The 17367-nt window shown below is 41.0% G+C and overlaps 1 protein-coding gene across 1 annotated transcript; it reads left to right on the top strand.

Moving 5' to 3' along the window:
• Window positions 1–9563: 9563 nt before the first annotated feature.
• Window positions 9564–15731, top strand: LOC120464347 (transmembrane protein 100). Its single transcript, XM_039653765.2, has 2 exons — window positions 9564–14858; window positions 14955–15731. The coding sequence occupies exon 1, from the start codon at window positions 13288–13290 to the stop codon at window positions 13678–13680; it is 393 nt and encodes a 130-aa protein (XP_039509699.2). The 5' UTR covers window positions 9564–13287; the 3' UTR covers window positions 13681–14858; window positions 14955–15731.
• Window positions 15732–17367: the final 1636 nt, after the last annotated feature.

The raw sequence follows: 17367 nt of genomic DNA, 5'->3' as shown, positions 1-17367 counted from the left end.
GTCAAAAACTTGTTTACAACAACAATTTGTATGCAAATTTTAAACTGAAACAAATAAATACTCTTTATTCACACATATTAACCACACAAAAAACATAATATTGTGTATGGCATCCTCTTGCCTTTATAACAAGCTTGCATTCTTGTTGGCATTGTTTTTACAGTACTTTTCCACAGTCTCTGTTGTCATTGACTTCCAAGACTTGCCTTTGATGAAACTTTTATGCAATCTATCTTTAAATTTGTTCAATAGGATTCAAGTCGGGATTTAACTTGGCCAACTGTGATGAAAGAGCTTCAGATACTGGTGGATTAACCGTTACAAAAACATAATAAAAGATGTTGGTAGTCGTACTGTTAGTTTAGGGCAGCTGAGGCACAAACCTTACATTTAGTGCTAGTCTAATTCATATTTGTTAAACTCTGTATATCTAAATCCTAAATATGAATTACACAATAAAATTATAATTTTAACTGTACCTGTACTAACTGATTTTAGTTGTGTTTTCACCAAGCGGCAACATTCTAATCTGAAAAATGAAGCCTACCCGGGAGTGAGAAAAACTGCAATACAGCGAACATCCGCTAGAGGGAGTTCCCGAAAGGAGCAAATATCCATAGACCCCATGTTAGAGTATAGGTTTTCCCAGTTGGTCCCATGGACTTTTATTGTGTTTTACGATAGGTTCCGAGTGCCTGACAACTGTGAGGGGGTGAATTTTTTTTCTACCTTGTTAGTTTAGGTCGTATTTATTTAGATATAAAATGTATGACAAATAAGGGCGTGTTAACTTTGATTGACAGCTTGATTGACAGCTGATAACGGGCTGCGCCGAGTGGAATTCCTGAAATTTGTCGTCTCGGCCATGATCTGACACAACACGTCACACCACCTGTATCCTTTCTGAACATTTGTATTGAAATATTGTACATAACATGGGTTGCTCTGCTATAAACTGCACTGACCGACACTGCAGGACAGGGGCCCTATTTTAATGATCTGAAACGCAAGTGTCAAGCGTGAAGCGTCAGTAACTTTGTGGGCGCTGTTGCTATTTTACCGGCTATTTTCTCTAGCGCCCGACGCGAGTGTAAAAGGGGCTGGACTGGAGTAGCTTCATTATTCATAGGTGTGGTTTGGGCGTAACTTGAAACAAACCAATCAGAGCGTCATCTCACATTCCCTTTAAGAGCGTGATGAACGAGGTGCGCATGTTCTAATACGGCGCATTTACCAGACGCGCTTCAATCGGTTCACAGCCGAGGAGATCGATGTTCTCGTCAGGGCCGTAAAAGAAAGAGAAGTGACATTGGGGATCTACAGGCACTGCCAACACACATTTCAGTGCAATCAGCTTGTGAAAGTGCATGTACCGTTATATGTTCCCTTTAAAGCCATTATTTTATTAACTGGATGTTACTGTTTTTGGTGTCCACCCAGAGGCTCTTGCTGCGTCACTGGCCAAATTAAACACACAGAAGTAACTCGTTAATCTGAAATGAAGCACCAATGTCCCTTGAACATCATCTGTTGAATGTGAGTGGGCACATCGTGACTCACTCTGATGACTTTCTGTATACATATATATATATATATATATATATATATATATATATATTATGGCTCAGTTTCCAAAGAGACATCTATGTGTTGCTATTAATAATATCAGAGAACCTGTTTTGAATCCCGAAGCTTTACTGTAATTGGAAGAATGGGAGATGATATTGCTGTGATTAACAGAGAATGATGCAATTATCCATCCAGCATATAACCGTGGGTTGACTTATCGCAATCATATCACCCAGGCAAATATGAACAGGCTTTGTGAGGCATTTATGAAAGACTATAAGCTCAAAAAAGACCAAACATGTTTAAACAACTGCTCTGAACAAGTCATCTGAAGCATTACGAGCCGACTCGCTGAACTGTAGACGATGTTCTTCTCAGCTTATGATCCTCAGGGCCGAGAAGCAGCAGTTTTGTTTCATCGCTCCACAGAACACAATCCTAAAACGTCTGCGGCAGATTTATATGATTTTGAGCACTTTTCTTGAGCTTTTGTGTCAGTAGTCTTGGAGCTCTGGCATGTGTTTAGTACGAGCCTTACTGTGCAGCTGAACATCAGTGTCTGTGGCCATCAGGTCTTCTCCGTCACTCCAGGGTCTCTCTGAACCGTTGATCTCTTCCGTCCAGGGAGTGTAGCCACTTCCAACGGAGACTCGAGGGAACATTTAGTGCCTTCGCTGTCTTTTTGTGTCCTGTTCCTTGTTTGTGAGGGGCGATGATATTTTGTCCTAACTTTTTAGACACTTCTTTTGACTTAGTCATATTTCTAATAGCAGTCAAACTTGACACTCAACAAAAATATTTCAGATAAAAACACTGTTTTGTGTTCAACATTCTATTCAGGGGGGTGAATAATTTTGACACTGCGAAAGTCAGCGCGGCCTCATCCCAAGACGTCATACAACTGACGCTTTTGACCATACGTCATCATCCGCCGTTTTAGGGTACCCGTTAACGTCGGTTAGATGACGCTATCTAATCCTAACCCAACCCCAGACCTAAACCCACCCCATCACCTAACTGACATCAAAGATGAAGCGGCAGTTGGATGACGCCCCAGATTCGTCATCTAACTGATGTTAAAGGGTACCCTAAAACGGCGGACGTAGACGTATGGTCAAAAGCGTCAGTTGGATGACGTCTTGGGATGAGACTATGTTCGTCATTAAAAGTAGCATTTTCAGTTGAATTTGGGGAAACCATTGAAACATTTTGATTGATTTGACAATAAACCTTGCAGTGGGGGTTCAGTCATTTCAGCACTATATGAGCTCACCAGCATATTAGAAACACCACTTTCGGACACTACTCGATCTTCTCTCGGCGCCGTTGATTACATCATCTGTCAGCTGGTGCCCAGCCGGCTCTGGGCTAAATAGATTTTTTTAAATAAATACATTACATTATATTGAGCTTATTTCTCCAAAATTTAAAAACTAAAAGTCATGGTTGGGTTGCGTAAGATTGTGGTTCGGTCTCAGCAGCAGGAGGGATGTGGAGGTCAGTAAGCTGGGCTGAGTTGAGTGGGGGACGGAGGGTCACTGTCGAGCCCTCTTGAGGTGTCGTGGGCTAGACGACGAAACACTGAGGACGGAAGGTGGCCACTTGAAGACCCTAGAGATGTCCCCTACTCGCCTCAATCCAGACGGTTGTCGTGTTGGTCCACTAGGGAGACCACACTGTAGTTGCAGCCGTCGTGTGTGTTGATGCGGCAAGTACACTGCATACAGAAGGGGAGTCACACCGCCATATGGAAAGAAGTGTAAATGGATGGAGAATTATAGTTTACTCTAAAACTAAGTCTTAGTCTTGCTTATTTCAGGGTTGCCAACCTGTGAGTTTTTCTTGGAGTGAGACTTGTTGGGTGTGTGTGTGTGTGTGTGTTGGGGTGTCACAATGGGCACAATGTCTTTTAAGCCAAATGTATAGTTTGTCCGATTCAATTTTAATTTGGCATTAGGCTAACAGTTTTACTGATTTCTAAAAAAAATGTTTTGGGTGTAAAGTTCATAAATTATTGTGCTTTCCCATATGATTTAGTAAAACTATGTTGAGACCTCTGTCGCTCTAGGGGGGTTCGGGGGCATGCTCCCCCGCAAGAAAATTTTGTACATTTTAAGGTTAAATGCATCAATCTGGAACACATTTAGAGCTCAAAATTAAGAGCTTTACCCGGCTTCACCCCATGAACTGTGACACTGAACAAAGGAAAATCCTCGACTTGTACCTGGACCTTAAAGAGGGATCAAACATCTTTTTAGTTAAAGTCTCAATCTGTTTTAGGATGCCAGACGATTATTATAATAATGTAATAATGATTTATATAATTATTCCGTAAAATCCATATAGGCCTAGCCTATAAATGTACTGTATGAATGAAAATGAATATTTCAAAAGTATATTTTACTTACACTATTGTACAGGAAAATTACAATAGTTTTGTCCTAATTTCTTCACTTGCAAGAAATAAACCCTTGAGCTTTTATTTTGGAGAAAACAGATCACCATGGCAAAGTGCACACTTTTCTTTAAATCACGCAGCACAAACAGAATGGCTATATAGGCTACTTAATTACAGTTTTGTGCTGTTTTATAAAGGCACAATGTCATATCACAGTTTCGGTGTTGGGAAAATGGAGAAGAGAGAGTTCGGCAAAAGGCGGATTCGAAATCGTGTCGAATGCGTCAAAAGCTGCTTTCAAGCACCTCACGCCCTCGCCCTACGCCACTGTAGATATTCAGTGGAACGATTCTTTTTTGGTAAAAAGACAGGCACGTAGTGCAAATGTACGCTCTCAACTTACGTTCAAAGTCATAGGCAGCGCAGCGTCTCTCTGTGCATCGCAAAAGCCCGTGTTGACAGTTTGTTTAATATAAAGCGGGAGATTACTAGATACAGTATTTTGCTCGTGCCCTTGCTGCCCGTTAATCCGGCCCTGGGTGTGTGTTGTAGGCGACTGTATCACGTGCCGTTTGAACTGACGCGCTACTGCGATCTGTCGCATTTAACAGCGCCAAAACGTTCCATATCAAGAGTAAACTTCTCTGTCTAGTCTGTCGGTGTCAGTGTCATCTTTTTCTGCGATTTTTCTCCGCGTGAGAAAATGCAGTGGTCCAATCAGTAGTTAAGAGCCTGAACTTGCTTATAGTTTAATACAAAAAAATTACAGTACAGAAGAATGTCTAATTTAGCGTGAGATTTATTAGTTGAGCGTGAGACCGTGAGATTGAGGCTGAATGCGTGAGTGTCACGCCAGATGCGTGAGAGTTGGCAACCCTGTTATTTTGGCAAAAGCCGAGTACAAATTAGCATGAAGTTTCAACATCTACTCATGTAATGGAAATCATTTCATTCATCATTCATTTCTGCGTTTTTTGTAAATATACTATTGTTCATTGCTATTTCATGTTTGTTCATAACACTTTATCTAATTTAAATAAACTTGAAATGTTAAAGATGTTTTTGTAATGGAGACATTAATCAAGATCAGTAAATGCTGTCAAAATATTGTTATTTGTACTGGTTAGTTATTGCATTAAAGGGATAACCACCCATAAATCATCATTCCTCATTATTTACTCGCCCGTGTTGTTCCAGACCTGGGGTGCGTTTCCCGTACAACGACGTAGTTCACTGTTTCACTACCATAGTACGTCGTTGCATCGGTGGAAAAATCAACTAGCTAGTCACGACTGTTTCCCGAAACCCACTGTCGCAAAGTATCGTTCAACCACGTTGGTTTTGCACGTGGTGGAGTAATAACTACTTATGAAACAGTTTGAGATCCAATTAACGCTAGATTTGTTTCATATAAATTACAGACATGTCATCTGAGGACTATTTCGAATTTTTCTCAGTTATTTTGCTTTATTACCAGACTCAATATTTGGCTCGTTCTTACATAGTAGAGCACGTTCGCACATGCACACTCTTCAAACACGTTACTTCAAATCTTTTGAAAAACTAAAAGACGTAAATTACATTTGTATGTATTGTAAATAAAAGGCACCGGTTGTACTGAATGTCAGCTTGCTTATTTTGATCAAGATAAGGATTTATTACCTCCAAATGTCATGCAATGTAGAAACGATGCCTCTAACCACAGGTCGAGAGCTGTCGTTCAAACCACCCAACTCTGCGATGCTGTTTGCGAATGTCCGTTGGAACGATGGTTTCGGGAAACACCGACTCGTTAAACTATGCAGATAACGACGGAACTTGCGACCATAGTTGGCTAACGATGCTTTCGGGAAACGCACCCCTGTACGGCTGATTCGCAGTTCTGTTAGGCCCCGTCCACACGAAGATGCGTTTCGCTGTATACGTATACATTTTTTATGATATTGCCGTTTCGTCCACTCGGATCCGGCGTTTTGGGAGACTGAAACCGCTATTTTTTGAAACCAGTCCCAAGGTGGATGAATCTGAAAACGACACCCTAGGTTAAACGTAAACGTACGCGTTATATCCATTATAGAAATGTATTTAGTTGAAAATTTATGTTTAAATATGTTATTTTTTTATTGAATCTATGTTGATTAAGAAAAGTGAACCGCGTGCATATGTGCAATGGGCTATATTGGGATACCTAATTTTGACCACATTAAGTTTTGTTTTGCATAAAGCCCTTATTTGAAGTGAATGTCGTTTTTTTTTTATAAATTGTATATTTATTTTAATAAATGTTTCATCAACCAGTTACCTAGATTTACTAAAAGAATCACATTTAGGCTATAGCAGAATATAATCAGGACATGGACGTCCCGGCGCGATATAACTTGCATTGCTCGTGAACTGGAGCTCATCTCATAAAGGAAACGAAACTCAGAAATATATAGAAATCTTGAAATGTCTACGTTTAAACAACATCGATAAACAACAATTAAAAACAAACAGATAACGTTACTCTGTCTTATAGCCTAATCCGTATGAAGTGCATTAGCCTACTCCGTGGGCGCGTTTAAAACTGCGAAGTGGCGAGTCAGCATCATCAACTTCCTCTTTTCAGTCAAGAATGACACATACTTTCATTGCTTTCATACTGGCAGCGTTGACGCGTGCGGCGTGTTTACAGACAAAGTATTCCATAATGGGTAAGTTGTCTTTGCTTTATTTCATTTTCAAGTACATTTAAGAGAAAAGACTTGTCAAGGAGCTTATTTTATTAATTAATAGGCTATATTATATAGCTTTTGGTTCATCTTTTTGTTTTTGTTGACTTTGTTTTCTTTTTAAATTGATGAAGGTCATTTGATTGACTATTTAAAACGCAATAGATATCATCAATGCGCTTTTGGGCAAAACTGCTGTGTAATTTGGCCATGATCAATGCAATGTTGCTTTAATTCAGCGAAAGGATGCGATAGAAAGGATGGCGAAACGATCGCGGCACTGCTGCTCCTGCTACGCAATGCCGCGCCGCCTCTGCGTGCTGTGTGAATGCTTTAATCTGTTAAAATGGGCGCCGAAAAAAAAAATACGCGCGGCTGACGCTTTGCTAACGCGTGCGGTGTGAAACCAGCGTAATTCTTCTTCTCGCATTTTTAGTATATCTCTATGGCAGAATTACAGCGCTACTGGTCTGGAATGTCTACTACATCGTTTTCAGTCGGTTTCAGTGGTTTCGTGTGAACGCAGATATTTTTAGAGATGCCTCCCCAGACAGCAAACTGACATTGAATCAACGTGGAAATATGACATTGAAACAACGTTGATCTGACATTGTTTTGCTCATCGAATTAACGTTGAACCAACGTCAGACGCGTCATTCTTTCAAAACTAACGGAAAATCAACTTGAAATCAACGCGTTGTTTCAACGTTATGAAAGCAAACCAATTTTCGATTTTCATTTAGCTTTGAAGAATGCCGCGTCTGACGTTGGTTCAACGTTAATTCGATGAGCAAAACCAACGTTGTTTCAATGTCATGAGAGACGTCGTTTCCACGTTGATTCAATGTCAGTTTGCTGTCTGGGTCCGTGTTTACGGACTTTTTTTTAGAACGAGGAAAAAAAATATTGGATAGAGAAAGCTCTGGTTTCGTGTGGACGAGGTCTTAGTTCGTCGTTGGTTGTCTTGGTTACTCATTATGTTCAGCTGTGCGCTCATTATCTCCCTTATTATCACGTGTACTTAAGTTGTGTTCTGTGTGTTTCATTGTTCAGTCTCATCTGTGAATAGATGTGGTGTACTTTCTCCTGCCTTCTTTGTGTGTATCTAGTGAATTATCAAGTAAAGAAACTGTCTAAACTAATTAGCCTTCTTCATGTTTATCTACTCCGCTAGTTCGTGACAGACTGACTTTTATCTGGGAAACACAAAAGCTTTGGAGCTCATGCATTGACTTCCGTTGAATGGACCAAAAGCACTTTTGAGACATTTGTCAAAATATCTTAGGTTTGGAATATGACATGAGTAATTTTATTTTATGTTCATGAGAAGATTATTTTACGTGTCACTGGAAATTTGCTTTTTTATACTGTATATTTTCTCCACTGACGTCGCTCAGACTCTTCACAGCTTGTTGAATAAAATTCCTGGATTTAGATGATCTCTCAGACTTTAGCACTGTTAATCCTTCAGGATTTCCTCAGATTATCTCCAGAGTTTGTCATACCTCTTCTGAAAGCATGCCTCTGTCAGCCCCCATTTCACTTCATGGATACAAAGCAACAAAAGAGATCCTCCTAGCTCTTTTCCTCTAATTTCAAATCAATCCATCCGAGCTCCTCGTGCCATGGTAGTTCTTGCCCACGTGCTCCTACAGAACTGGGTTAATGACCCATCAGGGGCAGGTCGTGACTAGTTTGTGCTGTGGCTGATTCGAGTACTCTCACAGTCCTCACGGCTGCGGATATAAGCAGATGAAAAGGACATCTATAGTGCATCTCTCGCTGCAGGCTTGTTCAGTGGCTGAGATACATTGATGATTTGGCACAAACGGCCGCAGATCGGGCCACAGGTGGAGATGGGGAGAGCTCAGTGTGTGAGTTAGAGAGTCAGGTGACTGGACATATGGCATGTTCTCACACACTCCTCAAGGTCATCTGATAGTCAACATTCATTTGCCATGCTTCACTCACACAAATTTATCACTAAAATACGTTTGTAGATCCAATTGCTGGTTTCAGTGTGTAAAGACTCCTCTTCATTCTCTCGTTCTCTCACTCGTCCTGGACGGCCCTTTCCTCGTTCAGTCACCTACAACATACATTAGAGAGGGACCCCGCAGGCTACACTTTACTTCCCATGACATGGACAGAGAGAAAATACACACAGCTAATAGTGCGAGCTATCCATGAACTCATACGGTGCATATCGACAGCAGCAGAAGCTGAATGCATGCAGATCTCACACAAGAAGCCCTGTTTACCTGTATGCAACAGCTGCTTCTTTCAGAAATGCTCCTTGGACCAAACGTTCTTGTAATTTGTTAAATTTCGCTATTTGTGTAGAATGTGATCCAGCAAAATCAGATCACATTGTTCTTACTCTGTGCTCGTTGAAATCCCCCAGTACGGTACCTGTGGCTTTATAAATAGAAACGAGCATCTAATTAGCCACTGCAGATGTTGAGCATGTGCATCTAAAGCTTCTCGCTGATAAATAGCTCTCCTTTGAGCATCACGTTCATGTGTGTTACGCTGCTTTGTTTCAGGAATGATGAATTGGGCTTTCTTTGAGTATTGCTGTGGAGAACATGCTATTGTTAGTATAACTGAGTGAATAGATCTGTTAGATGAGAAACCAATTCAAAACATTTTTATCAATATATACTGTATATATATTGTATATACTGTATATAATCATAGGAGTAAGTTGGCGTAATTAGTCATAGGCCTAATTAATAACAGAGAGCATCAGAATCTGTGATGCTCTGTGACTTACTTTCACTTTGATTTACGATAGTTTGCACGTTGGCTTTATGAATAGATCGATTAGTCGACTAATCGACTAGTCGGTTCAACCCCTAGTCCGGACTGTCTCCTGATGTCTGATTTGGTGGCAGAACCGAACCGGACAGTGATGGATGTGAATAAGACAGACTCCATGACGGCGTGTAGACCTGAATCAGCAGCTCCTGTGGCAGGTTGAACTTCCTCAGCTGGCGAAAACACTCTCTGCTGGGCCTTATGCACACTTCAGGTCCTGAGAGATGGTAGTGCCCAGGAACCTGAACGACTCCGCTGCTTCCACAGTGCTGTTCATGATGGTGACCCAGCAAACACATTTAGGTTCTTGGAATGTTCTGGGAACGTTAGTTCTTGGTTCCCAGAACGTTGCTAGAACTTTCCCTTAAGGTTAAGGGAACGTACCCGGAACATTCTCCTTGCGTTATAAAAATGGAACCTAAAAATAACCTACATGGAACGTTCTTGTTTGGTTCCCAAAAAATAACCTTATGGGACCATTCAGGGACATTAGGGGAACGTTCTGTGTTTGCTGGGGAGTGCTGGGCTGTTCCTCCTGAAGTCCAGCGATTATGCCGATTACGCGTGTTGATAGAACGCCAAAAATGGAAATATGATTTTCATGAGATCAGTCTGAATAGCAGAAGCAGTTTTTATTTCGCCAAGAACAAACATATCAACATTGTCATATGCATTAGAGAGTTGTCATGACAGAAATATGTTAATCTATTTAGGCTGAATCCCAATTCTCTGTCTTACCCCTTCCCCTTAGTTTTGCACGTTCACGTGAGAGGAAGGGCTATCCCAATTCTCATTTTGATCTAGGGGTAGGGGAAAGGTGAAGGGGTATATACCCCTTAAGACCAAGAACACGAGCTTACTTGAAACCAAGGGGTAAGAAATGCACTGCGCAACTGGCAACAATAGCGGGCATACCATCCAGAGTTTAAAGTTTTTTCGCTTAAATGATTGATAAAAAAATATTACAGTCTTGTTTTGTGCTCAACACAGTTATGTACATATATATTTGCAACTATGTTGTTTGTTGAAACGTTTTTAAAGTTTTTAAAAATCGCTACTTTGCTACGCTAGGCTATGCTAACGTTACATTGCTGATTTGCACAATCAGTTCCACATTTCAAGATCACCCAAAATGTCCGGGATTCAGCTTTTGCTTTCTACAGTCGCCATTCATTATCTGTACATTATTTGACACATACACGTACGTGATCAGCTTCTCAGATGATGCATTCAGCTTCAAACGGATCCCGACTGAGACAAAAACACGGGAATATTAGATCAACAATACATTCAGATTCACCGATTTAAATGAATGAATTCAGTCCGATTGAAACAACACCTTGTGCATGTAAACATAACGAGTAGTGAAGACGGAAAGCAAAAGCCCAATCCCGGACATTTTGAAAGTTTCGAGAAGTTTGTGATCAACACTTGTCGCCCCGGGTGACACAGACGCCAGTTAACCCTTAAAGACCTATCCACAAGTTTCCGAGGGGCGCTCCTGTAAAAAATAAAGTGGGTGAAACTTCCGGTGACGCGACGGAAGTAGCATTCCAATGGTATTTTGTGTGTTAGTTAGCGAAGATGCTAGCTGTTTTTCGGAGAATTATTTTACTATTTAAAGACGCAAATCTTTATGAGAGATGTCGTTACGGAGCTCAGGGACAATATGTGGTGTTCGTGGTTGTATGTATAACCGGACTAAACTAGTTCAGTGGCTTAAACGTGATTGTTTTGAACATAAGCTGAAAACGAGTGATCCTGCCAGAGCCCGTCTCTGATCCTGCCAACGACTGTAACGTTAGTTTCCATCACCTCCCAAAAGACGACTAATCTTCCTGTGTACATTTTTTTTAATTCTTTATATTTTATAAACTCTATCAGCATGTGATTGGCTGTTCGCTACTGATGTTACACCTAAACTCAGGATCAAAGCCGGTGTTGACAGAATACCAAATGTGCCAGTTAATGTATTCAAGCAGCACATTCATTTATAATTTTGAATAAACTCCAAAGCACAATGACTAAGTGTGTATTTTTTTACTTGAATTGTTTGTCAGCTCACACATCTGTCTGTCACCATGCCTTGATGAGTATTGATTATTAATAATGTTATTATAATACTCCCAATCAACGACTGCGGAGGGTAAAGGCCCTGTTATTTCACCCTTTTTAATTTCGTTGAGGTTGTGTTCCCACATCGTTAGCTAGTTTGGATCGCCATAACTTGAATGACTGTCAACTGTTGAATGAACGAGTGTCAAGCATGTCAAGTCGCGCTTTGTTTACTTCCAACCGGAAGTCGCGCCCACTTTTGACGCAAGGCCTCATGGGGCGTAGGAAACTTGTGGATACAGCCGCCGGCGGCTAAAAATAACTGTTGTTCTTAAATGTTAAATAACTTTTGAACCGCTGCTCCAATCCGTATGCTTTAAAAAGTCCCATAAAGAGGAGATTCGCGGCTTTTCTGTGATATCGGATTAATCGCGTTTGGACATTCAGAAGCTCCGTAGTGAATGTGATTGCGTCATCAAGTTTTGATCAGCATTGATTCGTCAAAGAAACCCGTGCGGTTTTTTCCTCTGAGCCAATCATAAATGACTGTTAATGCTTAGTCCCACCCCATCCCCAGATTGGTTAAAACTATCATCTACTCAACCAATAAATATAGTTCTTGGTCTTTTGCACGACCAATTAGCATCTTTCTTTAGAAATTTGAACAGAGGTAAAGTCAAAGTAGTTCATATAGGCTATGTATGTATGTGTGTGTGTGTGTGTGTTTATATATATATAAGTTTTATTTATATATAAGGTTTTTTTTTTTTTTGCTTCATTGTTCTACTACAATGTTTCTATTTATGTTACTTCCTTAACTTTATTGGACACAGTAATTGGACGATGTAAGATGACGTAACCGTTTCAAGGGACAAGGGCTAGGGGTAAGACGAAGGGGAACGGGTACGACAGAGAATTGGGATTCAGCCATAGTCTTGATTATGATAAAATATATCTTTTTTATTTTTATCCCAGTGTCTTTTCTTCTCTATTGCAGGTTGAAAATATTCAACAAGGTTTCCAAGTGAAACATTTATATTCTATGTCAATTGCAAACTTCATTGAGTACAAAAATTTGCAATTGTATTTATAATAAGAAATATCAATTACCAAACTACTTTATAATGATGTAGAACGGGTTTCTAAGTAGACTGGAGAAATGGTTACTAATCCTGAGCCTAACCCTAACCGGGCTTACACACATGCATTCATTCATTCATTCAAGGTCAGGATATATGTATGTATTTCTAGAAAAAGAATGAGTAAAAGCGTGAGAGAGCAGGAGATAGACATAAATGTTGGTGGCATACGCTCTGGATATATCAGCATCATCAATAACACTCATGTTTGGAGCTCTCGCAAACCATCTGCCACCAGGAGAAAAGCAGCCAATCAGACGGCTCCTCCCAGCCCCTCATCTCTCATTGGCTCCTCCCAGCCCCTCATCTCTCATTGGCTCCTCCCAGCCCCTCATCTCTCATTGGCTCCTCCCAGCCCCTCTGCTCTGTAGACTCAGTCAGCTCTGTTAGCAAAACAGACAATGTGCTGCTGTTACAGGCAGGGGAGACTCAACACATGCACATCGCAGCCTGAGAGAGGAGAGGATGTCTTCGCCTGCATGACTCCAGTCAGACTCACTCATCCAACTCTATATATAGAGCGCAGCCAGAAATATCCCTCTCCCCAGGCAGATGCCCACTCCCGAAGCCGCCGGCCGGAGGAGACGTCAGTGAGATGGGCTGCTCATCGGGCCGTCCCCCAGCCTCGGCTCAGCCGGACCCCGACCGCAGCCTGTCCCGCGACGGCTCGATCCCCGCGGCCGGAGCCAGAGAAGCCGAGGATCTGTCCACTCTGGAGCGTTTGGCCCAGGCCACCGGGGGCACGGAGGAGTCCTGGTACCGGTGTGTGTTCCCGTTCGGGGTGATCTCGCTGGTCATCGGTGTGGCGGGCAGTGCCGTCACCTTCAGCTTCAACACGCTGCCCCAGACCCGCGTGGTGTCGCTGGTCCTGCTGGTGCTGGGCTTGGTCCTGCTGCTGGTGGCGGCCGCGTGCTGGAAGGCTCATCGGACCCGCAAGAGAGAGAAGAAGGAGGCCGGCATCTTCAGCTCAGAGCTGTACACGCTGTGAGTTCGTCTGCTGGCCCGCGGGCCCGGTGTGAGGGTAAGTGGCCTGGGACATGTCCTCGCCTTCACAGACGGCCCGTGGAAACACTGGCAAATACATGGGAAGACTATAGGTCAAAAGCGTCATGGAGGATCTGTGTGTGTCAGTTTATGGATTGGAGAGATCATATGGTTGAGAAACAGGAGAGTCCCTGATAATGCTGCAACTTTCCCTGCTTTCATCCCGAGCGATTTTATGAAAAGAAGATGCAAAAGAAAATCATGTAAATCTCTGAAAGGAAGGAAATATGAACATTGATAAACAATGACAGCTACTTAATCGTGTATGATTAAATCACATGCAGTTTCAGTGAGTGCCAGGACTTACTTTTATTTATTTATTTATTTATTTGCCAAGTCAAATGTATAAGGACAGGATAATGTGAACTTATGTTTAGCATGACAAATGAACACATTTTATTTTTTCATATTTAACCTTGATTGGCGTGATATTTTGTGCACGTTTACATATTTGTGCTGCATCACAGTAGTGTTTTTGAAGCTCCAGACTGTTATTTTGATATTGATAATTGCTTTGTCTGTCAAGTGACTGCAAAGTGGAACTGGGGACTGTGTATGTGCACATCAAAATGTTCCTATAAATGCTTGCATGTATTTCTGTAAAACTTTTGTATTTGTGTATGAGTAATGGATGATTTCCTCTGCACACGCTGAGCGTAGGGACATGATCATATCCACTGACATCTGAGCAGCAAACCGGTGTCCTGAACCTGAATGTGTAGATCAAGCTGAACATGAACCTGATCTGCTGACATGAGAAACGCTGTACAGTCACAATATTCTGCTTCTGTGAAAACGATCAGTCGTCCGGCTCCATACTTCGGATCTATTTGCACTGTTTATGTACTTCAGCTTTGGAGTGTTTAGGGAGTATTTTCTGCTAGGGACTGTACTAATGTTTTGTCTTATGTTATATATTTATATGATATGTATTTTTTTTTTTCTATATTTCTCTGTGAGAAGAATTGCCAGCTGTTTGTATGTGTCTCTGACTGCCTGTGTTTTAACAGTAGATTTTTTCTATCATCCACCTCTAGGTTTGTGAAGAAAACTGTTTTTATTTGTAAAAGCCTGTCCAACAGATGTTTTATGTGGATGGGAACAGATGCCTATAAAATCACTGTAAGTGAAAATATTTCTGCCTTCTAAAACAGGAGGGGCTCGTGTTTCCGCAGTCGTGAGGCTGATGTGACAATATCTGTGATTTTACCATTACAGAGATAGAGAGAGAGAGACAAAGAGAAAGAGTCGGTGGTGAGAGCGAGGGATGAAGAGTAGTGGTGGGTTTGAGAAAGGAGGAGGATTCATTAAGAAAACGTCAGGAAGCGGCTCGACGTGCTCAGAATAAAGTGAGTGTGAGAGCAGAAGCTGCGACGACATAACCCAGAGAATGACTCATATTCTCAACAGCTTTCAACAGGCACCCATTTTCAACCCTTGCATTATGTGTAGCATTTATTAACTGTGAAATACTAGGTATCTAAAATTCAACAACTTTGTAGTATGACTCCTTATGAGAGACGCTGTGATAATACAGATTATGATTGTGGAATAATTAGCCGAATCATAGATATTAGACAGATCTACCTCGTTCAGAACACACCAGCCCAGCCCTCCGAGGCTCATCACACACGATTTCTTCTCATCCAGCTCAAAGTATGCAAGATATTTTTAATTATAAGACATTCGCTTCAACATCTTTCTCACTAAGACAAATTATCAGATTATCAAACACACATGATCCAAAACACAAATAATAAACAGACAAATATATATATATATATATATTTTATTTTTTTTAAAACCACACACAATATAACATATTTACATAAAATGCTTGGCACTCCCTGTATTTCACTTTCTATTCTGTTTCAGACCTTCATTTTTAGGGCAGACATACATTAGAGTTAAGCATATTGTTTTTGTGAATCTCATTGTAAATAAATGTATTTATACTTTCAGTTTTGGACTAAATACTTGTATTAAATGGAAGAATGTAATCAAACTTTGTCGATTTCATTCTTGACAACTTGAATCCAAAATGCCACCATGTTGCAGATTACTGTATTTAACCCCAGAAAACCACTGCTGAAATAATGCGGTGTTGGACGGTGTAGTGTTTAGGTCTATGGTTTGGGTTGCCAGCATGGTCACCACTCAAATCTTCCGATCATTTCCGTCTCATGCATTTATGAAAAGAAGTTAATGTGGTGTGTACAGTGTGTGCCATTTTACCAACCTCCTCAAAACTAAAATAGACAAAAAAATAAATGGACCTTGGAGAAACTTGATTACGTTCTACAACATCAGGGCATACAAGGAACATTTCAAATAAATAAACTGGAAGGAAAATAATTAAAAAGTAAAAGATTCCTTACGAAAAAGAAGTAGGGGAGCGCGGGGCACAACCTAACGCGGGGTTAAATGTAACACGGACCGTTTACATAGGCCGTTTCTCAATATGCGTACTTGTCTGTACTTGTGTTCTTGTGGACTTGTACTGTACTGAATTATGTGTGTTACACACAAGTGTTACAACTAACCCCTCTGTCTGTTACAGTTAACCCCGCATATGGGCTAAGCTGCAACATTTGCACTTCTGTCACTTTCAGTCCAACTGTACGAAAATGGTAGGTCCTAGAAAAAAACTTTAAGTGTTCATTTGTAGCAGAGATGTGTATGTTGCTTGTGGAAAAAAATATTAATCTAACCTAATTATTTTTTAATAAATTGAGCCAAAACCAAAATGCGTTAGGTTGTGCCCCGCTCTCCCCTATACTCGTCCCTTCATCTGCACTTTTGTTATCTTTATTCTCCTCAATTGTTGTTTTGTTTGGTTCCTCACTGGTCTCTACATTTTCACCAATCTGTACACTAGAAAAAACTTCAATATCAGTGTTACGGTTTTTGGTCGTTCCCCTGCTCCTCCTCTCGTTCAGGCTTAATTGCTAACACCTGGGAAGATGGTGCTTTAAATAGGAGCTTCTCCGCTGTGTGTCTCTCTTTTTTTTCCTGATCCGGTGGCTGAAGACTCCGACGCTGCTCGGCTAGCTGCTTCAGGCTTAGCCCTCGCTCGATACGCCAGGATTTCACAGAGATGCACCTTTAAGTTTATCTGAGTTGATGTCTTTTATTTTTACATCCAACATCTGCACACACACACACACACACACCTACAACACATCCCAGCACTTACTTTACACTGCTGATGCTGACATCCATATCCCATGGTTAATTATGTTGTTTGTATTTGCGTTAGATACACAGTAAATTTATGTTTGGCACCATTTGTTCGTGGCATGTTCTCCTATTGATTTTCATGGCCTGGAGTCAGTCATAACAATCAGTTACATTATTTTCTAGCTGTGTTTTGTTATGTGGGCAAGCGATCTTTTTATGTCCAACGTCTCCACATTCGAAACATTTCAAGTTGCCGGTGCTTGCGTAAATCATGTATGATTTCCCCTTGTGTTTGTTTCGGAAAGAAATGTCCAGCGTTTGTTGATCAAGAAATATAAACACCCGACGCCGAAACGACAGCACGTGTTTCAGTGCTTCATTCCTACATCTCAACGGATTCATTTTCACTGGCCATTTATCCAAACCTCAACAACTCCTTTTCAATGTCACT

The sequence above is a fragment of the Pimephales promelas genome, chromosome 17 (genome assembly GCF_988280905.1).
Source record: "Pimephales promelas chromosome 17, fPimPro1.hap1.1, whole genome shotgun sequence".
In the NCBI taxonomy this organism is placed as follows: domain Eukaryota; kingdom Metazoa; phylum Chordata; class Actinopteri; order Cypriniformes; family Leuciscidae; genus Pimephales; species Pimephales promelas.
The sequence above is the reverse complement of the archived record's forward strand: the minus strand, read 5'-3'. Positions and strand labels throughout refer to the sequence as shown.